At 44.6% G+C, this 19,941-nt stretch overlaps 1 protein-coding gene across 4 annotated transcripts in view; it reads left to right on the plus strand.

Moving 5' to 3' along the window:
* Positions 1–16,948, plus strand: part of CYFIP1 (cytoplasmic FMR1 interacting protein 1) — a 78,070-nt gene extending 61,122 nt beyond the window's left edge. For all 4 annotated transcript variants that reach the window (XM_065677598.1, XM_065677596.1, XM_065677597.1 and 1 more), the window contains 7 exons: positions 719–809; positions 8,217–8,347; positions 12,718–12,790; positions 13,845–13,939; positions 14,923–15,161; positions 15,692–15,839; positions 16,314–16,948. In XM_065677598.1, coding sequence (XP_065533670.1) covers positions 719–809; positions 8,217–8,347; positions 12,718–12,790; positions 13,845–13,939; positions 14,923–15,161; positions 15,692–15,839; positions 16,314–16,478 — 942 coding nt within the window. In that variant the 3' untranslated portion in view covers positions 16,479–16,948. The remainder of the gene's footprint in view (positions 1–718; positions 810–8,216; positions 8,348–12,717; positions 12,791–13,844; positions 13,940–14,922; positions 15,162–15,691; positions 15,840–16,313) is intronic.
* Positions 16,949–19,941: the final 2,993 nt, after the last annotated feature.

Raw genomic sequence — 19,941 nt, forward strand, 5'->3', positions numbered from 1 at the left:
AATTCCCACAATGTTGTTGATGTTCTAGAAAGGCTGGAGCCTGCTTGAAGGGGTGCTGTGGTTTAATCTTCAGAGAAATAGGAAAACACAGATATTTTTAATGGTTTGTTTGGGGGGGAGGGTGTTGTTATTTATTTAGGTGGTAAATTTTCTCAGTTCATTAAAGGAAGCAGTGAATGTTTGGCATTTATAAAGGAGGTTAAAAGGCCTGGTGGTAGGTATCCTGCTGATGCCTGTTGCAGATGCTAAGATGTAGAGACAGATGTGAAATGGGTGTTTAGTGGGAGGACAGCAGTCTGACTGTAGGCTGGGACAGTGTCTTAACTGGTATGTCTGGAATAGCCAGTTTGAGCTGTTACAGACACACTTCATGCTAAGGGGTTTTCTCTTATTGCTGTTGCAAGGGTTCAAATACAACTTTTTAACCCAGACTCTAAAAGTTTAGATAATAGCCACAGTCTGCAAGAGAAGACATGATTTCCTCTTTTTTTTACTTTCTTAACCTTAGCTCTTGTGCCACTCTTCCTGTAGCAAAAGGTGGCTAATGCCATGTGAAGGGAAGTGCAACTTATTCATTTGAAAAAAAAAATTAATGACTGACAGAATTAAAGGCAAGATTTTTAGAGCTTGCTCAATTCATGTGTAGTTTGAATGCAAATTGTTGCAAAGTGTCTTAGTTCAATAAGTGACGTGTTTACACCCATCTGTTTTCTCTTAGTTACAAGGGACAATTCTTCAGTATGTCAAGACCCTAATGGAAGTGATGCCTAAGATCTGTAGGTTACCAAGACATGAGTATGGTTCTCCAGGTTAGTTCATGTTTTGTGTTACCATAGCAGCCTTAATAAGATGATACTAATCACTGTCTTCTCAATCATGTGTATCTCTGTCTTTCCTTCTCTCTTTCTCTCTCCTGATAACCAGAACTCAGTCTTGGTTTGTTGGGCTTTTTTATTGTTGTTGTTTGGTTTGGGTTTTTTTTCCATATAAGAATCAGTGAATGCTTTTTGAAAGTACTTCATTAAGTTTCAAGACTTCTCTGCTTGGAGCAAGAGGAGGACAGTCTGTATGTCAATAGCCTCACAACATAATTGATCTTGAGGTGGGAGGTTCACAATCATTTCTACTTCTGGTCTTTCTTATAAGCATGCTGGGCTTTTCCCTCTGCAAGTTAGCTTCTCACACTTGTCTGTTTAAATGTCTTATTTAGATAACCCCGCTTCTCTGGAAAAGCCACTGTTCCCTCTTCTTTTGCCCTTATCAAATGTAAGATAAAAGGAGTGATACTGCTGAGAGGCAAACTGGTCCTGCCAAAATAGTCATGTCTGAGGCTTGTGTGGGGTGCATCTTAGCCACTTAACAGGAGGTGTGACAGTTGCAGAAGAAGAAATCACTTTGACAGCTGCTTGCCACTACGCAGAAATAATTGGCTAATTAGTATTTATCACATTGTTCACCGAAATTCTGAAACTGCTTCCCCCCTTCAAAATATTCCTCCTCCACAACTTCTAATTAACACAAATTAATCCCTCCATGTGCCACCCACCTCCCGAGTATATCTTTATTTTTCCAGAGTTGCTTAGGTTTATTAAATGCCACTCCAACTGGAATGAGGTTGGATTTTTTTTTTTCTCTTCCCACAGCTTGCTTGACGCCCATTACCAATATTAAACGACATCAAGGACTTACTAAGTGTTTCCTTCCTGTTTTTTTTCCCCTGGAGCATAGAAATGGATGAATCATTGTACTTAGCAGTATAAAAATACTCTGTCTGAGGTTTTTAGCCACTCATTAAGGTCTGACCACAAAAGCAGTAGGTGTTCTCAAATACAGCTTATGCATCACCAGGGTCTTGATGCTACAGGTGACATTAAGAAGCTCATAGTCTCTTGCCAGAAATCCTCACCTTTAAGGAAAAAATATTTGGCAGGAGATGCCCAGGGACTTATGCTGAAGCTTTCTCTTGAGGTTACAAGGCAATCCATCCTATAGGAAAGGCAAAACTTGTGCAATGGTGACCTTCACAGAATCAATTAAAACATTTTGAAATTCTTTACCACTTTCCTATTTTGTAGAGATCACAAACTGTTTTGACCTCATATTTACTCTCACAAAAGAAATCCTGTATGTTTAGAGGTCTACTGTACCGAGAGATCAGAGTAACTCTTGGCTTTATGATGGAAGATCATAGCAACTAGAATCGGACTGTATCTCAAAACTCCACCTGCTCCTCTTCTCCTTCACCGCCCCTGTTCCCCACAGGTTTTGTACTGATGTGTATTTTTCCTGTTCTTAACTATTTCTAACAGTGGATACTTCCTAGAGTCTCTTCCCAGAAATAGCAGAGATAGCCTTTATCCAGCGCCATGCCACCTCTCCCTTTCCTTTCAAAGACACTAGACAGAAGGGGCATGTGGAAGCTCAGGGCATGTCCATCCCTCTCACATCACTGAAGAATCGTGTTGTACTCTCTGACGCCTCCTCATCATGGAGCTCTCTGTCCTTGGAGCAGCTCTGACTGGCAATGGAAAATGTTTTCTGCGATAGGGACATAGATTTTAGCCCTCATCTGGCATCTTGAGAGGAGCTGCCAGATTGAGGAAGGGCAGGCCCAAGACATGCTTGATTTGAATCACTGCTCTCTTCTTTCCGCATTAAATTCTCCTCTTTAGCAGTCTTTGCTACACCTTGCTTACTTTGGTTCACCACAGAAAATGCAAGCTAATATATGTCAACTGTTGTCTGTTCTCTCCTCTGCTTCCTAAAGCTTCCTGCAGAAGTTAGTAGTTGTAGTAGCAAGTCTGAGTGCTATGCTTCTATTCTTTCATAACAAATCATTTAATCACACTTCCTGGACTGGCACTACCTACACATACAGAGCAAAACTGTGATTTCAATCTACAGACTAAATGTGTAGATTCTCATCTGTCTTGACGTGACATGTATTTATCAATTCAGAATTAGTTTCCTGAGTCCATTCTCCATATGCAAAGCAATTAAAGTATGCTCACTAAGTAAGCCTCTAGCTACTTCATATGCTTCAGACTTTTCATTTGGAGAGCTTTGTATGGACTCTCTTGATTGCAATTCCTTAAGCCCTACACAATCAATCCTCTAGACTTGTGGATTTGTAAACGGTGATTTATTCCAGCTAAAAGGAGCAGGGTACAGACAGTGGCATCAGAGTTGTTCAGGACTCCTGCTTGCCAATGGGTTTGTTTCCATAGGAACAGTCTAAAGCAGTGGGGAACTTGCTCATCTGGTAGTCATAAAAATATTTGTCTAAAAATACATTAAGCATAGGATTCTTAAAGGGACCTTTTAAAGGAATATTGGCCTCTAAGAGCTTAAACTTGAAATTTCATCTTGTAGGTAACATTTTCTTCTGCTCCTTCTCAAGTATTTGTATATGGCATTCCTGCTTTGGATAAATGAATATTTCATGTCCTGCCACTCTGAAGTGTTGGACACAATGAGAAAAGTAGTTTGTCAGCTCTGTTGTGAGATGAAGCTTAGACTTTTGTCACTGCTATATCAAGCCTCCAAAAGAAAGTTTTGGAAAAAAATCAGTGAGCTTATCAGTAAGATACAAACTTGGCGAGAAAGTAGCCTTATTGTGTATTTTTCCTAAGTATAGCATTCCCATGAGTCTTCCCAAAAAAAATTTAAAAAATAAAAATAAAATAAAAAAAAAAGAAACAAAACACCCAAAGCTGGTGCAGGACAAAACACTTATTACACCAGGCCGTGATCTCTTCAAATCCCATGTCTTCTCACAGCAGTTCGGGGAAGCCTCCCAGTGCCCCATGCTGTCGGCTGCTCTGTTCCGATCTCTCTGTGGGCTGATTGTGTTGCTGTTGAACATTTGAGCTGCTTCAGCATGGTAACCTGGCAAAAAACAGTCTTCCACCCTCCTTTTTCTGCAATATTTCAGCCTAATAGGAACTGGAGCTAGCCTGGGCTGGGAAGCATATTGGAGGGTGGTAGTAGCTAGAAGCTGCAGGGGAATCATCACAGCTTTACCGGAAGGGCTAGTAATGCTTCCTGTGTTATCCCAGGGTTTTGATCAAATTTGGATGAGTAGGAGAATAAGTTCATTTCTTGGTGGGAGCAAGATGGCTTGAGTCCTCATAGGGAAGAATGCAAAGGGAATTTTCTGGAACCTGTCCATTGGAGAGCCAAAGAAGTATTTGTAGCTAGCATCTGAAGGTCTGTATGAAAGTGAACATAAACTAAAGATCATTATAGCACCCAGTTTTGGTATTGCAGATAAGCAGATTTTACTTGACAGTAGTCAAGTTGGTACTCTGCAGAAAATAACCCAAAATTATTAGGGTTAAAAGACCAAGAATTCTATTCAAGATTCTGTTTGCTATTAGTCAGCAATTCAGTTCTAGAATAAATAGCTATTTTTTGTCCTGATCTTTTAGGTACCAGAATTGCTACAAGCTCTGGAACATGCTTGATTGGAGTTGTAGGTGCGACTTGAGGTTGTTTCATAGAAAAATGAAAGGTGACAGAAGTGAAGAAATCCAAGCAGCTTTGTATTGCATGTGTTAATTTGGTCTGACTTCCTGGATTCATTAGTGTACAGACTGCACAGCTGAAACTTGGCACTGCTGTTTGAGTGCTGTTGAGATAGGATTTTGGAAGCAAAGATGGAACCTAATCCTTTACTAATCTATGTTTAACTGGATCTATCTTGTATCAGTAGCCTTTTCTTCTGTTGAGATCTGTGTAAATCAGAAACCGGTATTATAAGATCGATTATTATGACATCTAATGTCATCCCATCTGCAGGAATAGAAGGGTTTAATTAAAATTGCTTTCTTGCAGGGGAGTAAAAAACCTTGATTCATTTACATTGCAAAATGCTATGTATATAGAACTAATTTATTAACTTATGGATTGTACCCACAAATAAAATTAGGGGAAGGAGGAAGTTCGCATCCAGTAAAATTAACCTTCCTAAGACACTTGTTCTTTTTCCAGGGCTTCAGTATGCATGGGTAGTCTTCCATAAAAATTGTTGTTATTTTGGAGGTGCAATCAGGAATGACATTGTTCATATATTAATGAAAAAATGATGATGTATTTCTGCCACAGGACTTCACTGGGGAGCAGATCATGCTTTTGGTGTCATTTCCGTTCATCAGAAATAGCCTCTGTTGCTCTTTAAACTTCCATCTGTTTTGCCAGTAAATCAAGCCCTTCATCTAAGGGCAAATGGAACAACTGCATGCTAAATACTGGGTGTCAGATTTTCAGAATAGTGACAAATCTGTTGATGGATGCACATGTGTGGGTGTGTGTATTTATATATTTGTATATGGAGACTGGGGCTTTGGGTGAAGAAACAAGAATCTTTGTTAAGGAGTTTGAGAGGAATTCAGTCACCTGGAGTGGCTGTAAAAGACAATACGTAAGTTTTATGGTATGAACCTCAAGGCTCTTAGACTTCGGTTATCCTGCTGCTTTTGGGTGGACTTATTGTCTTGCTTTTGCTTCAGTTGCACCTTCAGTATGAGTTTCATATTGCTGGACACAGTTCTCTGCGTTGCTCCTGGTTTCTCTCTGTGCCATCCTGCTCCTTTATATTTGCTGTAGATGGCATGGGTTATTCTCAGGATTTCACTGCCCATGAAACATGGATAAAATTTTCTTGTCATCTTTCCGGACATCAATCTGTTTTCTCAAATTCCCCATAAAATCCACAAGTTTGAAGGGAGTTTGACACCTCCTCCTCCCCCCCTCCCCCCCCCCCCCCCCCCCCCCCCCCAAGAACAGAAGCATTGATAGATACTCTAGTTTGATATCCTCTGTGGCACAGACCTAAGTCCAGGGTAACACAATGGGCTTTTGTTTCCAGAAGGTCTTGGTATGAGGAAAGAGTTTGACTTGACTTTTAGCAGTTGATCCTTAGAAGACCTTTCCTGCTAGGTTTGGAAGCCCTTTCATCAACAGAGAAAGGCACAAAGGAAATACTAGGGTGTGTAAGTAAAACACATGTAGATTTGTGGTAAAGCTTGCTTCAGTTCCCGCACTTCACTTTTTTTTTTTTTTCCTAGCATCATTTTTTCTTTTTGTGAAAAAATTCTGCCATATCAATATGCCTTTTCAACATTATCTTTAAAATAGGAATCCCAGTATTTAGCACTGCAGCATCCCATTGCCAGAGTGGGCAGGTATGTTCAAATGACAAGCACTAGTGCGCACGGCTGCTCAAATACCTTACAACTGCAATTGGGAATTGCAATTGGCCTTTGTAATACAGAGTTGGATGGGTGCCAACAGTGTTTTCCAGAGCTTTTGCATTATGTAGGGAGTTGGTGATGTGCTGGCATGACTTGTTTGCATTTTAGCTAGATTTAAATGTGTTTCCTTTGAATAAATCAAGCTCAGCAAGCACTCACTACACCTGACCTTTCTTCATCAGTTTGTCAGTTCTGTTTTCTTATTGAGTTGCTAAACTACTAAAGTTAGGTCTGAAATTTCTCTCCACCGAATGCAAGTGGGAACACTCATTGACTGTAAATTTTCTATTGACCAGCAGTTCATTGAGATGTAACAGAGCCAGCCCTGCACCCCCTCACCATGCACTTTACTGTTGTTTCGTGTTACTAATTTTAATGATGTGAAGCTTTCTGTAGAAATGTGTGGGTTAGCTACGCAGTTCCCTCCTTTCCTGTAAGTTTTCAAGTTCCGCTGCTGAATCTGAGGGATTTCCTTGGAATTTGTATGCTCCAGGCTGTATTTTATGTTTGTGCACTCCCCTCTCAGCCATCGCCTTGCTGGCTAAATACCGAAGTCTAATCTCCTGCATGGGAAGTATGCATCAGTTGCGTCCAAGGAATAAATGGGAAGGTGGGGGGGGGGCATCTGTGCTCTCTTTTGTTGTCTCCTCTAATTGCTTTAGATGTGGTTGGGTGGAGGTTTAACCATCTGACTTAATTCAGTGTAGTGGAAATGAGCTGCCGTATGTAGCACGCAATTCAAAAGCTTTGCGTGATGTATTTTCTTCTGACATCAGTCAAGGCTTTGGGTGGCTTTCTAAAAGGGCCAGGCTTATGCAGCCAGATGGAAAAATGCTGATAAAAAATAACTTGTAGGAAGCCAGAGGGCTGTCTGACCTACTGTAGTTCTCTGCTCTTCCTCACCTGTCCTGCACATTGCTTTTAACCTCTGCAGTGCTAACCAGATCAGGTCTCCATAGCAGCTGCCAAGCCTGGGGTTTCCTGAGCTTATCTCTTACCAAGGGACTGAACAGTGTTTCTGGGGCTGGGTAAAGGAGCTGGAAATCCACCAACATGTACATGCCACCATTGTTTGGGAGAAGTTTGAAAAAGACATGTTTATGTAAATTATGTGGTTTTGAAAATCATAATTTTAGCAGTTTTTTAACAGCTTTTGGTAAAACTTTGACAGGAACAGTGTTCCGGCTGTGCTTGTCAGCAGGATCTATATACCCTTGCCAGCAGAGCTTGAATTGTCATATCTGTATTTAACAGTTTTGTGAGGCTGCAGATCACCTCTGGCCATTTGTGGCACTGTCGGAGTCATAGCCTGCACCACCCTTGTTCCCTGTATCTTCAGTGCTCTGCTCCTTGCTGGCTCTGTCATCCTTGTGAATAACAGCTGTGACTTTAACATGTTGGGTAGTGCAGCACGTTGGGGGACAGGGGCTGGCACAGGACTAATAGCAGACAAGAGCCCTAAGTCTCTCTTCCTGCTCCTGCAATCTACGTCTTGTAGGGGTTTCCTTTTCCAGGAGTGAGAAGCCAGGCACTCCATTTTGCACGATTATCCACTTAGTAAGCACACTGCTGGCTTAACGCTTCATGTCCTCTGATTTTTAATGCATTTAAATACTGCTCCTTTCAGTTTCCTCTTGGCTGCACACCTGGAGATAAAGAAATCTCGTGTGCCGATACATGGAGAACTCTAAACCCACATCCTCGGTCAGTTGGGCTCTGATACAGTACATGTATACAGTATATGTATGCATGTTCAGTGCGACCTTTGAATAGGCATGTTGGTTAAAAAACTGGAGTGCTTTGGAGTAGACAGAAAAATTAACCTTGATTCGTATGACTCTGAGCCGCATGGCCAGAATCTTTTGTCTGCCTTCCCTCGGTAACAGGCATACCTGTGTGATTGTCAATAGATTTCATTTTGGCTCCTGAGACGGAATTCTTTTGGTTCTCTTTCGATTTCAGGTATCTTGGAGTTTTTTCACCATCAGTTGAAGGACATCGTTGAATATGCAGAACTGAAGACTGTCTGCTTCCAGAATTTGCGGGAAGTGGGAAATGCCGTCCTGTTCTGCCTCCTCATTGAACAGAGTCTGGTGGGTACCTGTTGTGCTGATTTAAAACCCGTCTGTCTCTCCAAATTTACTCTCAGATTTCTGTTACTAACATCATAAATAACAAGATTGAAATCTGCGGGTCTGTACTGCTGACGGGCAGATGGGTAGAAAAAGTTCCTTGCGCTGATCTCTCACAGTGAGAAATGCAGGGGCTTTCGTGCCTGCGAGACAGCAGCGATGCCTGACCTTGCTGGGTGGGAGACGTTGCCTCTTGTGTGGTACCTGAGGGAAGTCTGCAACCCCGGAGGGCAGGGGAACGCCGCGTCCCGAAGCGACGAGAGCCGCCGAGGAGCCCGCAGCCCCCGCCGGGCCTTGCCCTGGGGCCGGCAGCTCCGCTGAGGCGGGCAGGGGCTCACAGGGGGCGGGGCCAGCAGGGACGGCCCCGCCCCGAGCGGGGAAAGCCCGGCCCAGGGAGCGCGGGAGCAGCGCGGCGGTCGGCGCCGGCAGCGGGCGGCGGGCCCGATGGGGAGCGCTCGCCTCAGGCCCCGGCCTGGGCGCTCTGCTCGGGCTGCCCCGGCGGTGGCAGCGGCGGCACCAGGCAGAGCCGATGGAGGGGAGGCTGCAGCGCGGAGCTCGGGGTGCAGAGAGTGCCTGCGCTGGGGTCGTGAGGGGAGGGTGCGCAAGGGGCAGGGCTGCGCTCGGTGCGCCCTGGCGGGTGTTCTCGGGCAGCAGGGGCTGAGCCGCGGGACGCTGTCAGTAGCTGGAAGGTGTCAGGGAGCTGAGAGGGAGCGGGGCTGCCTGCTCCAGGCCCAGACTGTGCAGGGGCCTTAAGCGTCCACCATAGCGCATCCAGGAAGGAGGAGGGCAGTAATCCAGAAAGCTGGGAACTGGTAACAAAAAAAGCCGTCAAGGTGGTCAATCAACAGAGAGTCTATGGGTCAGGGTCAAAGGGAGAACAGCAATGGGAGGCATTACTGTGGGGATCTGTTACAAACTGCCTGATGAGGAAGACTCTGTGGAGGAAGCACTCTATAGACAGGAGCAGCCTCACACTCACAGGCCCTTGTCCTCATGGGGGACTTCAACTACCCTGACATCCGCTGGAACATCCGCTCTTGGGAGAACTGGCTACACAGGATTTGGAGAAGGCCAAGGTTCTCAATGACTTCTTTGCCTCAGTCTTCACTGGGAAAGGCTCTGACCACACACCCAAGTCTTGGAAGGCAGACGCAGGGACTGTGAGAATGAAGACCTTGGGCCCACTGTAGGAGAGGATCTGGTCCGAGACCATCTTAAGAGCCTGAATGTGCACAAGGCCATGGGACCTGACGAAATCCATCCGCAGGTCCTGAAGGAGCTGGCGAATGAAGTTGCTAAGCCACTGGCCATCGTATTTGAAAAATCATGGCAGTCAGGTGAAGTTCCCGATGACTGGAAAAAGGGAAATATAACCCCCATTTTCAAAAACGGGAATATGGATGAGCCAGGGAACTATACACCAGTCAGTCTCACCACTGTTCCTGGCAAGATCTTGGAGCACATTCTCCTGGAAGGCATGCTAAGGCACATGAAAAACAACAAGGTGCTTGGTGACAGCCAGCATGGCTTCACTAAGGGGAAATCCTGTCTGACCAATTTGATGACCTTGTGTGATGGGGCTATGGAACTGATGGACAGGGGTATAGAAGTTGATGTCATCTACCTGGACTTGTGCAAAGCGTTCGAAACTGTCCCACATGACAACTTGGATTTGTCCCATCCATCAATTTGAGTGCGAAATGCAAGTTTGCCGATGACACCAAGCCGTGTGGTTCGGTTGATATGCTGGAGGGAAGGGATGCCATCCAGTGGGACCTTGACACGCTTGTGAGGTGGGCTGATGCCAGCCTTATGAAGTTCAACCATGCCAAGTGCAAGGTCCTACACCTGGGTCAGAGCAATCCCAGGCACAGCTACAGGTTGGGCAGAGAAGAGATTCAGAGTGGCCCTGCAGAGAAGGACGTGGGGGTGTTGGTCGATGAGAAAATGAACATGAGCTGGCTTCAGTGTGCGCTCACAGCCCAGAAAGCCAACCGTATCCTGGGCTGCATCAAAAGGAGCGTGACCAGCAGGTCGAAGGAGGTGATCCTGCCCCTCTACTCTGCTCTTGTGAGACCTCACCTGGAGTATTGTGTGCAGTTCTGGTGTCCTCAACATAAAAAGGACATGGAACTGCTGGAACAAGTCCAGAGGAGGGCCACGAGGATGATCAGGGGACTGGAGCATCTCACATATGAAGATAGGCTGAGGAAGTTGGGGCTGTTCAGCCTGGAGAAGAGAAGGCTGCGTGGGGACCTCATAGCAGCCTTCCAGTATCTGAAGGGGGCCTATAGGGATGCTGGGGAGGGACTCTTCGTCAGGGACTGTAGTGACAGGACAAGGGGTAACGGGTTAAAACTTAAACAGGGGAAGTTTAGATTGGATATAAGGAGGAAATTCTTTCCTGTTAGGGTGGTGAGGCACTGGAATCGGTTGCCCAGGGAGGTTGTGAGTGCTCCATCCCTGGCAGTGTTCAAGGCCAGGTTGGATGAAGTCTTGTGTGGGATGGTTTAGTGTGAGGTGTCCCTGCCCATGGCAGGGGGGAGTTGGAATTAGATGATCTTGAGGTCCTTTCCAACCCTAACTATTCTATGATTCTATGATTCTAGTTTGACTAAAGTTGTGAAACGTGCCCAGTATCTTCCTGTATGCCTAAACTCTACCTTACAGCATGCAAAGCTGCCTGCTGCTGAGGACATGGTGCTACAGTTGCTCTTTATTCCTACCTCTAGTTTTCTTTTCCCATTCTTCTTCCACGTTATTACTATCTGTTCAAACAAAATGGCCAGATGTTTAATTTCTTTGTCTTCATGCTTTTGGGTGCTTACAGGGGGAAAGATGGGGCTTCCCTCCCTTTACCTGTATTGTGCCTTTGAGAATTGTGTGGGGAGTCTTTTCCCTGCCTGTGCATACAGGATGCTCTGCCCACGCAGTTCAAGCACACAGTGCTGCTGAGGCTTGGCTGCCCATCATGTAGAGATCTTTGCTGACTGCAAACCAGCTACGTCATTTCCTAAGCAAGCTGGCTGGGGGCCTGTCGTTGTACAGAAATAAACCCTCATATAAGACTCCTTCTTCAGGGTGTACTAAAGTGTTTGATGTTAGATAAGGTAATGGAGACATGCTGTTCCTCAGAGTCCTGATCATGGTGTTAAGAGGACTCCTCCCTCAGGGTGGAGAGTAATTGGAGGCCTGGGTGAGAAGCACCAAACCAGTAGTCAGTAATGGAATAGCTGAAACTAAATGAGAAAATTGATTACTTTGGATTCAGGCTAAGAGGGTAAGGGGTGAAAGGACAGGCAGATGAAGGCCCTCGCTACCTCCTAGAAGGATTGCCTGAGGGTGTACCAAAGTGACACCAGCACTGGAGGTACTTTCTTTGGGAAGACTGCCTTGGTGATACTTCTGCTGCCCCTCCTCTTGCTTTTGCCTTCAGTGGTGCCTCAATGTCCTGTCATGTGTTTAAGTATTTTTCCATTGTGGTCATCCATCATAATTAAAGTAGACTTTACTCCAGTGCAGAATGTAGGTCTGGAGTGGGTGGGTCTTGACTACCTTGTACATCCGTTTCCATGGTGTTGACATCAAGGAATTAGACCCAGGAAAGGCACACGAGCCCTGGTACCCTGGCCTTGCCAAGGTTATGGCTGATGAACATTTCTTGCAATACTGGCACTGAAGGATTACAAATGAGCAGGACCTCAGCTCCAACAGTGAGGAGAGGGTCTCAGCAAAGTCATGCACACGCTTCTTGTCATCTCTGCATTTTCTCTGCACATACATACAGCAGCCAAGAACCAGGAGACGTGTCTTCCTTTCCCCATCCCTGAAGCTGTGTGTACAATACTTCTATGAGAAGTGGTTCACCACTGCTGTGTGTGTCTCAGCCCACCTGGTGGGGAGATGGTCCCACCATGATAACAGGTTGTGGGAATAGCACTGGTAAAAATAACTAAGCAGTGAGTCATCTCCTTCTCCTCTCAGCTAGTCTGCGCAGGAGCCGTCTGCTGCTTTCACACCGGAATTACTCATTCTGCTTTAGTCTTTTTAATAACTACCTTGTCCTTTACTAACTGCCAGCTGAGGGTGGGAGGTGAGCTGCTGGAGTCTGTTTGGGAATCCAGGGCAACCAGGTGAAATCGAATTGTCTTTGGGAGTGATCCTGTGAGGAGAGTGAGGAATAGCGCAGCTCTGTGCGATGGGTGATGGAGGTTGGCTGCCCTCTGGTGTTCCTTTGGTGATGTCAGTGTTTTGGAAGCCCGTTTAGGGAATTTGGTGTGGTTTGGGGATTCTTTGGTCCTAAATGCCTCTCATTTCTGTTTTTGTTCCAGTCTCTAGAGGAAGTGTGTGACCTATTGCACGCAGCGCCGTTCCAAAATATACTGCCCAGAGTTCATGTCAAAGGTATTGGCTAAGTGAAAACACCTTCCTTGGGTAATGCTTTCCACTTTTCTTGCCCGCTGTGGTTTCTGTGAGCGTCCACAGCCATCTTTCACAACAGCGCTGTTAATTGCAGACCAGAGGTAACACATTCAGGCCTGTTTGCCTGGCTGAAAAATACCTGCCTCTTAGCAAGTCTCAGTGCAAATTACAAGAGGAAGAGGAGGAATGCTGTAACAGGGAGAAGTGGGATAGATCCCCAAGGTGGTATCACCCTTCTGTGGGACTGTGGCTTGGTCATACAGGGTATAGGAAGTCTGTCAGCAAGTAAGTAAATAAATACAAGTGCTCCCTGGTTCCAGTAGACTTTTCATATGCATTTTCACTAAACTGAACATGCAGTAATGAATGTTTGCAGGATTGCTTCCTTTAGTACCTCTTTTCCTCATCCTTCGTCATCAGAAAGTGAGCTCTGTCTCCTTTCCTGTCTGTTTCCCACTGCTGGAGCAGATGATTACTTCTACTTGGAGAAATCCCATCAGCTAAAAATCTTGGAGAATATTTCCAGGCTCGCCATAGCTATTTGCATCTCTGCATAAAATGAACCAGGCCATTGTAAATAGTATTTTCCCATTTGCAAGAGAATATTTCCTACTTGCCAGCAATAAGGGGGTGCTAAGTGCTTTTTTGGAAGCCTTCCTATACACAAGATTCCACCCTTGTTGTAACCCACCTTCTAGAGTCATAAAGCATTTTATGTGTGATAAGGACTATTTAGTTGGATTAGTATGAGTGGGAGTCAAAAATATTAGCAGCAGCAGCATGATAGAGCCTTATATTCTTTCTTGAACTTAGTTAATCCTTCCTTCTGTTTGCACATGCAATGCAACTTTCTGAAGTATAAAGAACTATTTTTCTAAAAGCACATTGAAGATTAACCAGCTTTTTAGAACTGAAATTACCTGTAAAAATAACATACCCAGCTTTCTTCTACACTGAATAAAGACTGCATGAAAATAAGAATTTTCTTGCTGAATTGGAATTTATCAGTGCTCTCTCCATTTATTTTATTTTTCAGAGGGTGAAAGACTTGATGCTAAAATGAAAAGACTGGAATCAAAATACGCTCCACTGCATTTGGTTCCTCTCATTGAAAGACTAGGCACACCCCAGGTAATCTCTCTCATTTGTGTCAAAAGCAATTCAAGACATTTCTGAGCACTAGAAACCCTGTCCCTTCACACGTCGACTTCAACCTGCACATCCAGCTTGTTCACGCAACAGGATTATTTTTTAGACCCATGGATTTGGTAAAGTTGTTGAAGCTCGGAAGTTTAAAACATTTCAGACTGGGGTGGAGGTGACAAGTTTTGGGGAAAATGCTGATTTGTATGTATGTTACTGCTTGATACCCTGCTCTGTGTAAGGGCCAGCCTGGGAGGTCCTGGTGCAAACTCTACCAAAAGCAGTCGGGTTTCTTGTGCGTGTGTGCATATATCTTTAAACCAGTTTATTCCTCTTTCAGCCAGATGATTGGAAACTCTTGGAAAATGAGCTGCCATTTGAGTTGAGCTCTCCTGGAAACAGTCACCAAAGAGAACATTCTTGAATGGCCTTTGCAGCTTCAGCACTATTTTCCTTTCTCTCAGTGTGGGGGCATACATTAATTCCCTGCTAACCATAGCAGTTTACAAGCAATTGAGATGTGAACAGTAGAAACAGAGTTTCAGGCTGCTTTTGTCGTCATAGGTGCTGCAGTTCAGTAGGTGCTGCTGCAATAGGAGAGAGCTCTCACTGCAGCAGCACAAGATGGGACAAGCCCTCACTGGCATTGCCTCCTGTGGATTTTGTCTGAGCCTGTTTGCGCTCTTTTAAGAGCTTTTCCACCCGTAATAGCAGCAGCAATGATGAGCAGGAGAGCACAGGCAGGAGCTACTGCACATACTAACAGCAGAGCACTCAGCTTTTTGGTTTTGCTTTCTGTCTCCTCTCAGGCAAAGAATTCTTTAAACTGCCCTGGGACTAGTCTCCAGGATCAGGATTATTGCAGTTAGTGTTACTCACTTTAAAGCCTGTCTGCTTGCTAAGACTTTTAAGTATAGTCTTGTGGTCAAGTGGCTTTTACCAGGATTTTGCACTCTTTCTCTCCACCTTAGCAAATAGCAATCGCAAGGGAAGGGGACCTGCTGACGAAAGAACGCCTGTGCTGCGGCCTGTCCATGTTTGAGGTTATCCTCACGAGGATCCGCTCCTTCCTGGATGATCCCATCTGGCGCGGGCCCCTGCCCAGCAATGGGGTCATGCATGTGGATGAGTGTGTGGAATTCCATCGCCTCTGGAGCGCCATGCAGTTCGTCTACTGCATCCCCGTGGGAACGCATGAGTTCACTGTGGAGTACGTACCATCAGCTGCCAGCACTCCACCTATGGGCAACAGTGCTTTGCTTGTCCTCTCTGGAACTGGCTAGGGAGCCAAGAATGAAGCCATTTGTCTGTCTGCAAGAGCTTAGTGCGGAACTAAGGGAAAGTGCTGCCATCACTGGGGCTTATGAGTGGCTCCTAAGCACCCGTGAACACAGATATTATTGTGTCTTTAATGAAAATAACCCTCTGTTTCAGTATTGCCAGTGTATAATGAACGGTCTTATGGCAAACAGGCCCTAGCACGTGTCTTTCAATAGTAGACATACAACTATGGACACTGAGTTATATAGAATCACAGAATCCCAGAATGGTTAGGCTTGGAAGGGACCTTCAAGATCATCTAGTTCCAACCCCGCTGCCATAGGCAAGGACACCTTCCACTAGACCTGGTTGTTCAAAGCCCTGTCCAATCTGGCCTTGAACCCTAATCATTCTATGATTCTATGATATGTTTCTGAAGGTGCAGGTGAAACATGGTTTACATGGTGTCTCCTGTTCCAGGCAGTGCTTTGGAGATGGCTTGCATTGGGCTGGCTGTATGATCATCGTGCTTCTGGGACAGCAGCGTCGCTTTGATGTGCTGGATTTCTGCTACCACCTGTTGAAAGTCCAAAAGCATGATGGCAAGGATGAGGTTATAAAGAATGTGGTGAGTTGAAAATGTCTGTTCTATGTTGGCTGTAATGATAAAGACAGCAATTAATCTGAGCTGTTTGTACTGGGATACAATGTACATCCCAGTACAATGTATCAATCACTTTTTAGAATGAAATGTTGACAATGAGGGCACTGGGATTTTTAGGAACAGAAGATTAAGGCATTAGAACTGGAGTTTGAAGACTGGTTGGTGAGAATCCTGATATTCTGAACACGTGGGATTTTCCTACGGCTTTACATCTCAAACTCATGCATTTAGATTATGGCAAAGCTGCTGTAAATTGCCCTTTTTTGTACAAAAAGCAGCTCTGCCAAAACCCAAAACACACCTCGATTTTCACTGGATTAGCAGTGGAACGGAGACTTTCAGAACATGCTGGGAGAGGTGAGGTAACAGCACTTGCTGCTTTTGTGGCTAAGGTTTTGTATCTCCCAAACTAATTCCCATGTGTCTGTTTTCTTACAGCCTTTGAAGAAAATGGTTGAGAGAATTCGCAAGTTCCAGATTCTAAATGATGAAATAATTGCTATTTTGGACAAGTATTTGAAGTCCGGTGACGGAGAGAGCACACCCGTGGAACACGTGCGCTGCTTCCAGCCACCTATTCATCAGTCCCTTGCCAGCAACTAGACTTCCCACCTAACGACACTTTTTGCACCTCTTTAAGCTACAAGTCTGAGGAAACAAAGCAACAAGACCCACACCAAGAGTTTTAAGGAAATCTCTTGCCTGCATTTTCCAGTACGCCTGTGCCATTTGAGTGGTGCACTGTCCCCTCCAGTCTCCAAGCACAGTAACTGTATACAATCCAACCTTATTTTTCTAGACTAAGATTTTATACACTTTGATTAAAAACCTGTGACTAAAAGATTTTTGCAGTCTCTTCGCATTCCTGTACCGAGGTGGCCATTTTAGGCTGGACTGGCATCATTTTCCCCTGAAGGTATCAAAACAATAGCTACGGAGGATAAGAAACCGGGTTCTGTAGAAAAAAATCCTTAGAGATCAATTCCTAATTGTTTGTATTGGAGCATTAATTGCTTAATTAGCCTTTATTAAAAAGAAACAACGGACAAACTCCGCTGGTGCTTTGTGAATAATTTTTGTTGTCAGTTGATTATTTTTCCTCTTTGCAAAGCAGTTCCCCCACATCAGTCATGCTGGAAATGAAGGCTACCTAAGGTGGTTGTTTCGCAGTTGTTATTTAACTGACTGATAGTATTCTGATCTTTTTAACAGGCAGCGTTTAGATTGGTTAGAATGGCGACTGTTTAATTTTTCTTAATGAGGACTTCAAACTCAGTTTATATTTTGGTTGGTGATAGGTACCTGTGTACCAAAACACATATTTACAAGTGGCAAGTAGTGCTTGTTTACGAGAATCATAGCTACAGTGAGCAGGTGTAATCTGTCCCAGCACATAAGCTCTAAGGATGTTAATCGTGATTTACTTATGGGAAGCGTTCATTTCTATATTATGCAAACATCGCATCAGTGAAACTGTTTGTAAAAATTTGCAGCTGTAAAAGTTGGATTTTAAAGCAACCACTTCAGCCAGAAGCCTGCTTCCTTGCTGCTGGGTCCTAGCACAGGAGCTTTTCGGTCAGCTGTTAGGGTCAACTCAAAGCAGACGTAAGTTAAGATGGCTGGAACAGGCACAGACAGGTAATATAAGTTCTATGCAGGAGATGGATTTCCGGAGCTGTTATTTGTTTCTAACCTAGAGTGTTAAACCAAGAACGCATCCCTTTGAGAACCCATTTTTCTCATTCTTATTAGTTCAAGGTTAGGATACAGCACCTCTTCTGCTTAGCTTTTCTCATGTTTGACTGCAACAGACTGAAGTCCAGTAATGGGTGGAAAAACGTGTTTGCAAGAGTATATGGGAGATGAGGAACATGCAGTTACTGCAGTGGCAGGGAATGGGATTTTGAGAAAAGAAATAAACTGAAATTCCTCAGCGAACAGAGGACAGGCATTTGCCAAGCAATCTGAAAGGAAGCTTCCGCTACTACCCAGGATATTGGTGCTTGAGAGCTGCTGTCCCGGAGTGGTCTCTGCTGTGGTTAGTGCACACAAGGCTGCCCTGTGGAGGGGAGACAGAAGTAGGAAATGCTTATGCTTTGTTACACCTGCTTGCTGCAGGATTCCTTTTACAAGATGCTTAACAGCCAGCTGTCTTCAAGAAAGACTGGTAGTCAGCCACATGCTTCAGGCCTCAGTGAAGGCAATGAGCAACTGTCTGAATTTGCTGATATCATCATTGGTTTATGGATGTCTCACACACCCGAGGATTTGGCTTGTCACTGTGGTGCAGAAATAGTTAATCAAGCCAGACTTTTAAAAAAACTAGTTGCAAATAACTAATCATAATGTGAGCGCAGCACATTCTAATGCTTACCAGTTCACTTCCAGCAGTAAGAGAATTGGCCTCTAACATCTTAAAACTACTAGCATTCGTTTGTACCTTATGATTACTTTTTCCTTAGTATTAATTTAAGAGAATTCAGATATGAGCCCCATGAGAGGTTTGTTTCCCATTTTCCAAAGGTAGGGGACTCTTTTCCAACAGGATTATTAGACTTGATGGGAGTTAAACCCTCTTCACCTGGTAAAACTTCTTGTTCTACCTAAAACGAAGAATGCAGCAATGTGCCCCAAAGGGACAGTTTTTAATTTTCAATTATTTATCAAGAGTGGGGCTGGAGGCCAAAGCGCCACTTGAAACGTGAAGTGAAAGACTCCATTGTATGAAACTGCAACCTGCTCTTTGACCAGGCTGGTGCTTTGGTATCAGAAGCAGCAGCCCCAAGCTCAGTGACTCCTTGGCCAAGATGAGGACTTTTTCCCCATCACTGTGCTCTTTGTGTAAGCATCTGTGATGTTCCTTAAAATCAGGTAAAAGTTCAAAAGCCCCTTCTTCAAACCGAATGTAATAGAACCTTTTCTTGTTTGACACCTTCATCCCTCCTGCACATACATGTACCAAGGGAATGTGGCAGAGTTTGCTTCACAGTGGGAACTGTTTTTTTGCCGTGGTAATAACCTTAAATTATACTCTTAAAAGGTAAGCACTTAAACTGACAATTTACAGCAGGAATGTGTTAGGTCTGTCCCAAATAATTTCTATGGTAGAAATGTTCTTGTGAAACTGCATCACCAATTTTTATTCTCTGCTTTTGCAAACCTAAATTACCACCCACCTGCTGCACCCCTTTTTAAGCAAGGACATTATGTTCCAATTTTTGGACCTTTTTTAAAAACTTACATGTCACAGCCAGTAACTGTGCAAACAAAACTGCACTTTGAGTTCAATCTATTACATCAGAATGACACAGCAGCTCTACAGAGCCATTGCAACATAGTGCAGCAGAGAGGGAAGAGTTGGGCTTGTTCAGCTTGAAGAGGGCTCTGGGGCAACCTTCTAGCAGACTTCCAGTACCTAACTTAGGCCTACAAGAAAGCTGGAGAGGGACTTTTTACAACAGCGTGTAGTGACAAGACAAGGGCAAATGGCTCTGTGCTGACAGAAGAGAGATTCAGATTATATATATAAGTTCTTCACTATGAAGGTGGTGAAACACTAAAAGGGGTTGTCTAAAGAAGTTGTAGGCTCCCCATCCCTGGCAGTGTTCAAGGCCAGGTTGGATGGGGCTGGGAGCAACCTGGTCTAGTGGAAGGTGTCCCTGCTCGTGGCAGGCACATTGGAACTAGATGCTCAACCCAATTGCCTCTATGATCTTGTGCAAGCAGACCTCTTTTACAGAAGAGGGAGTAGCTTTTTTGTTGGTGTTGTTGCAGGCGGGTGGAGGGGATAAACTGTCAAGAGGAACCGTAGCCTCACCCCTCTAAGCAGAGCAGAAGCTCCTGTCTTCTTGCTGCCAGCAGCCAGTTTCTGCTTTGGTCAGATGCAAAGTGTGCTTTGCTAAGATGCAAATCCAGCTGTAGTGAAGCAGTATTTTCAAAGGATTATTCTTGCTTGGCTGTAGTTTTTCCTTTCCGCCTCTACAACTGGGACAAGAGTAGTTACTGCAGCTGTTGTGTGTTAGGAGTCAGTATTCAGTCAGGGCACAAGTACAAAGGATCCAGGGGC

Source organism: Lathamus discolor, chromosome 4 (assembly GCF_037157495.1).
Source record: "Lathamus discolor isolate bLatDis1 chromosome 4, bLatDis1.hap1, whole genome shotgun sequence".
NCBI lineage: Eukaryota > Metazoa > Chordata > Aves > Psittaciformes > Psittacidae > Lathamus > Lathamus discolor.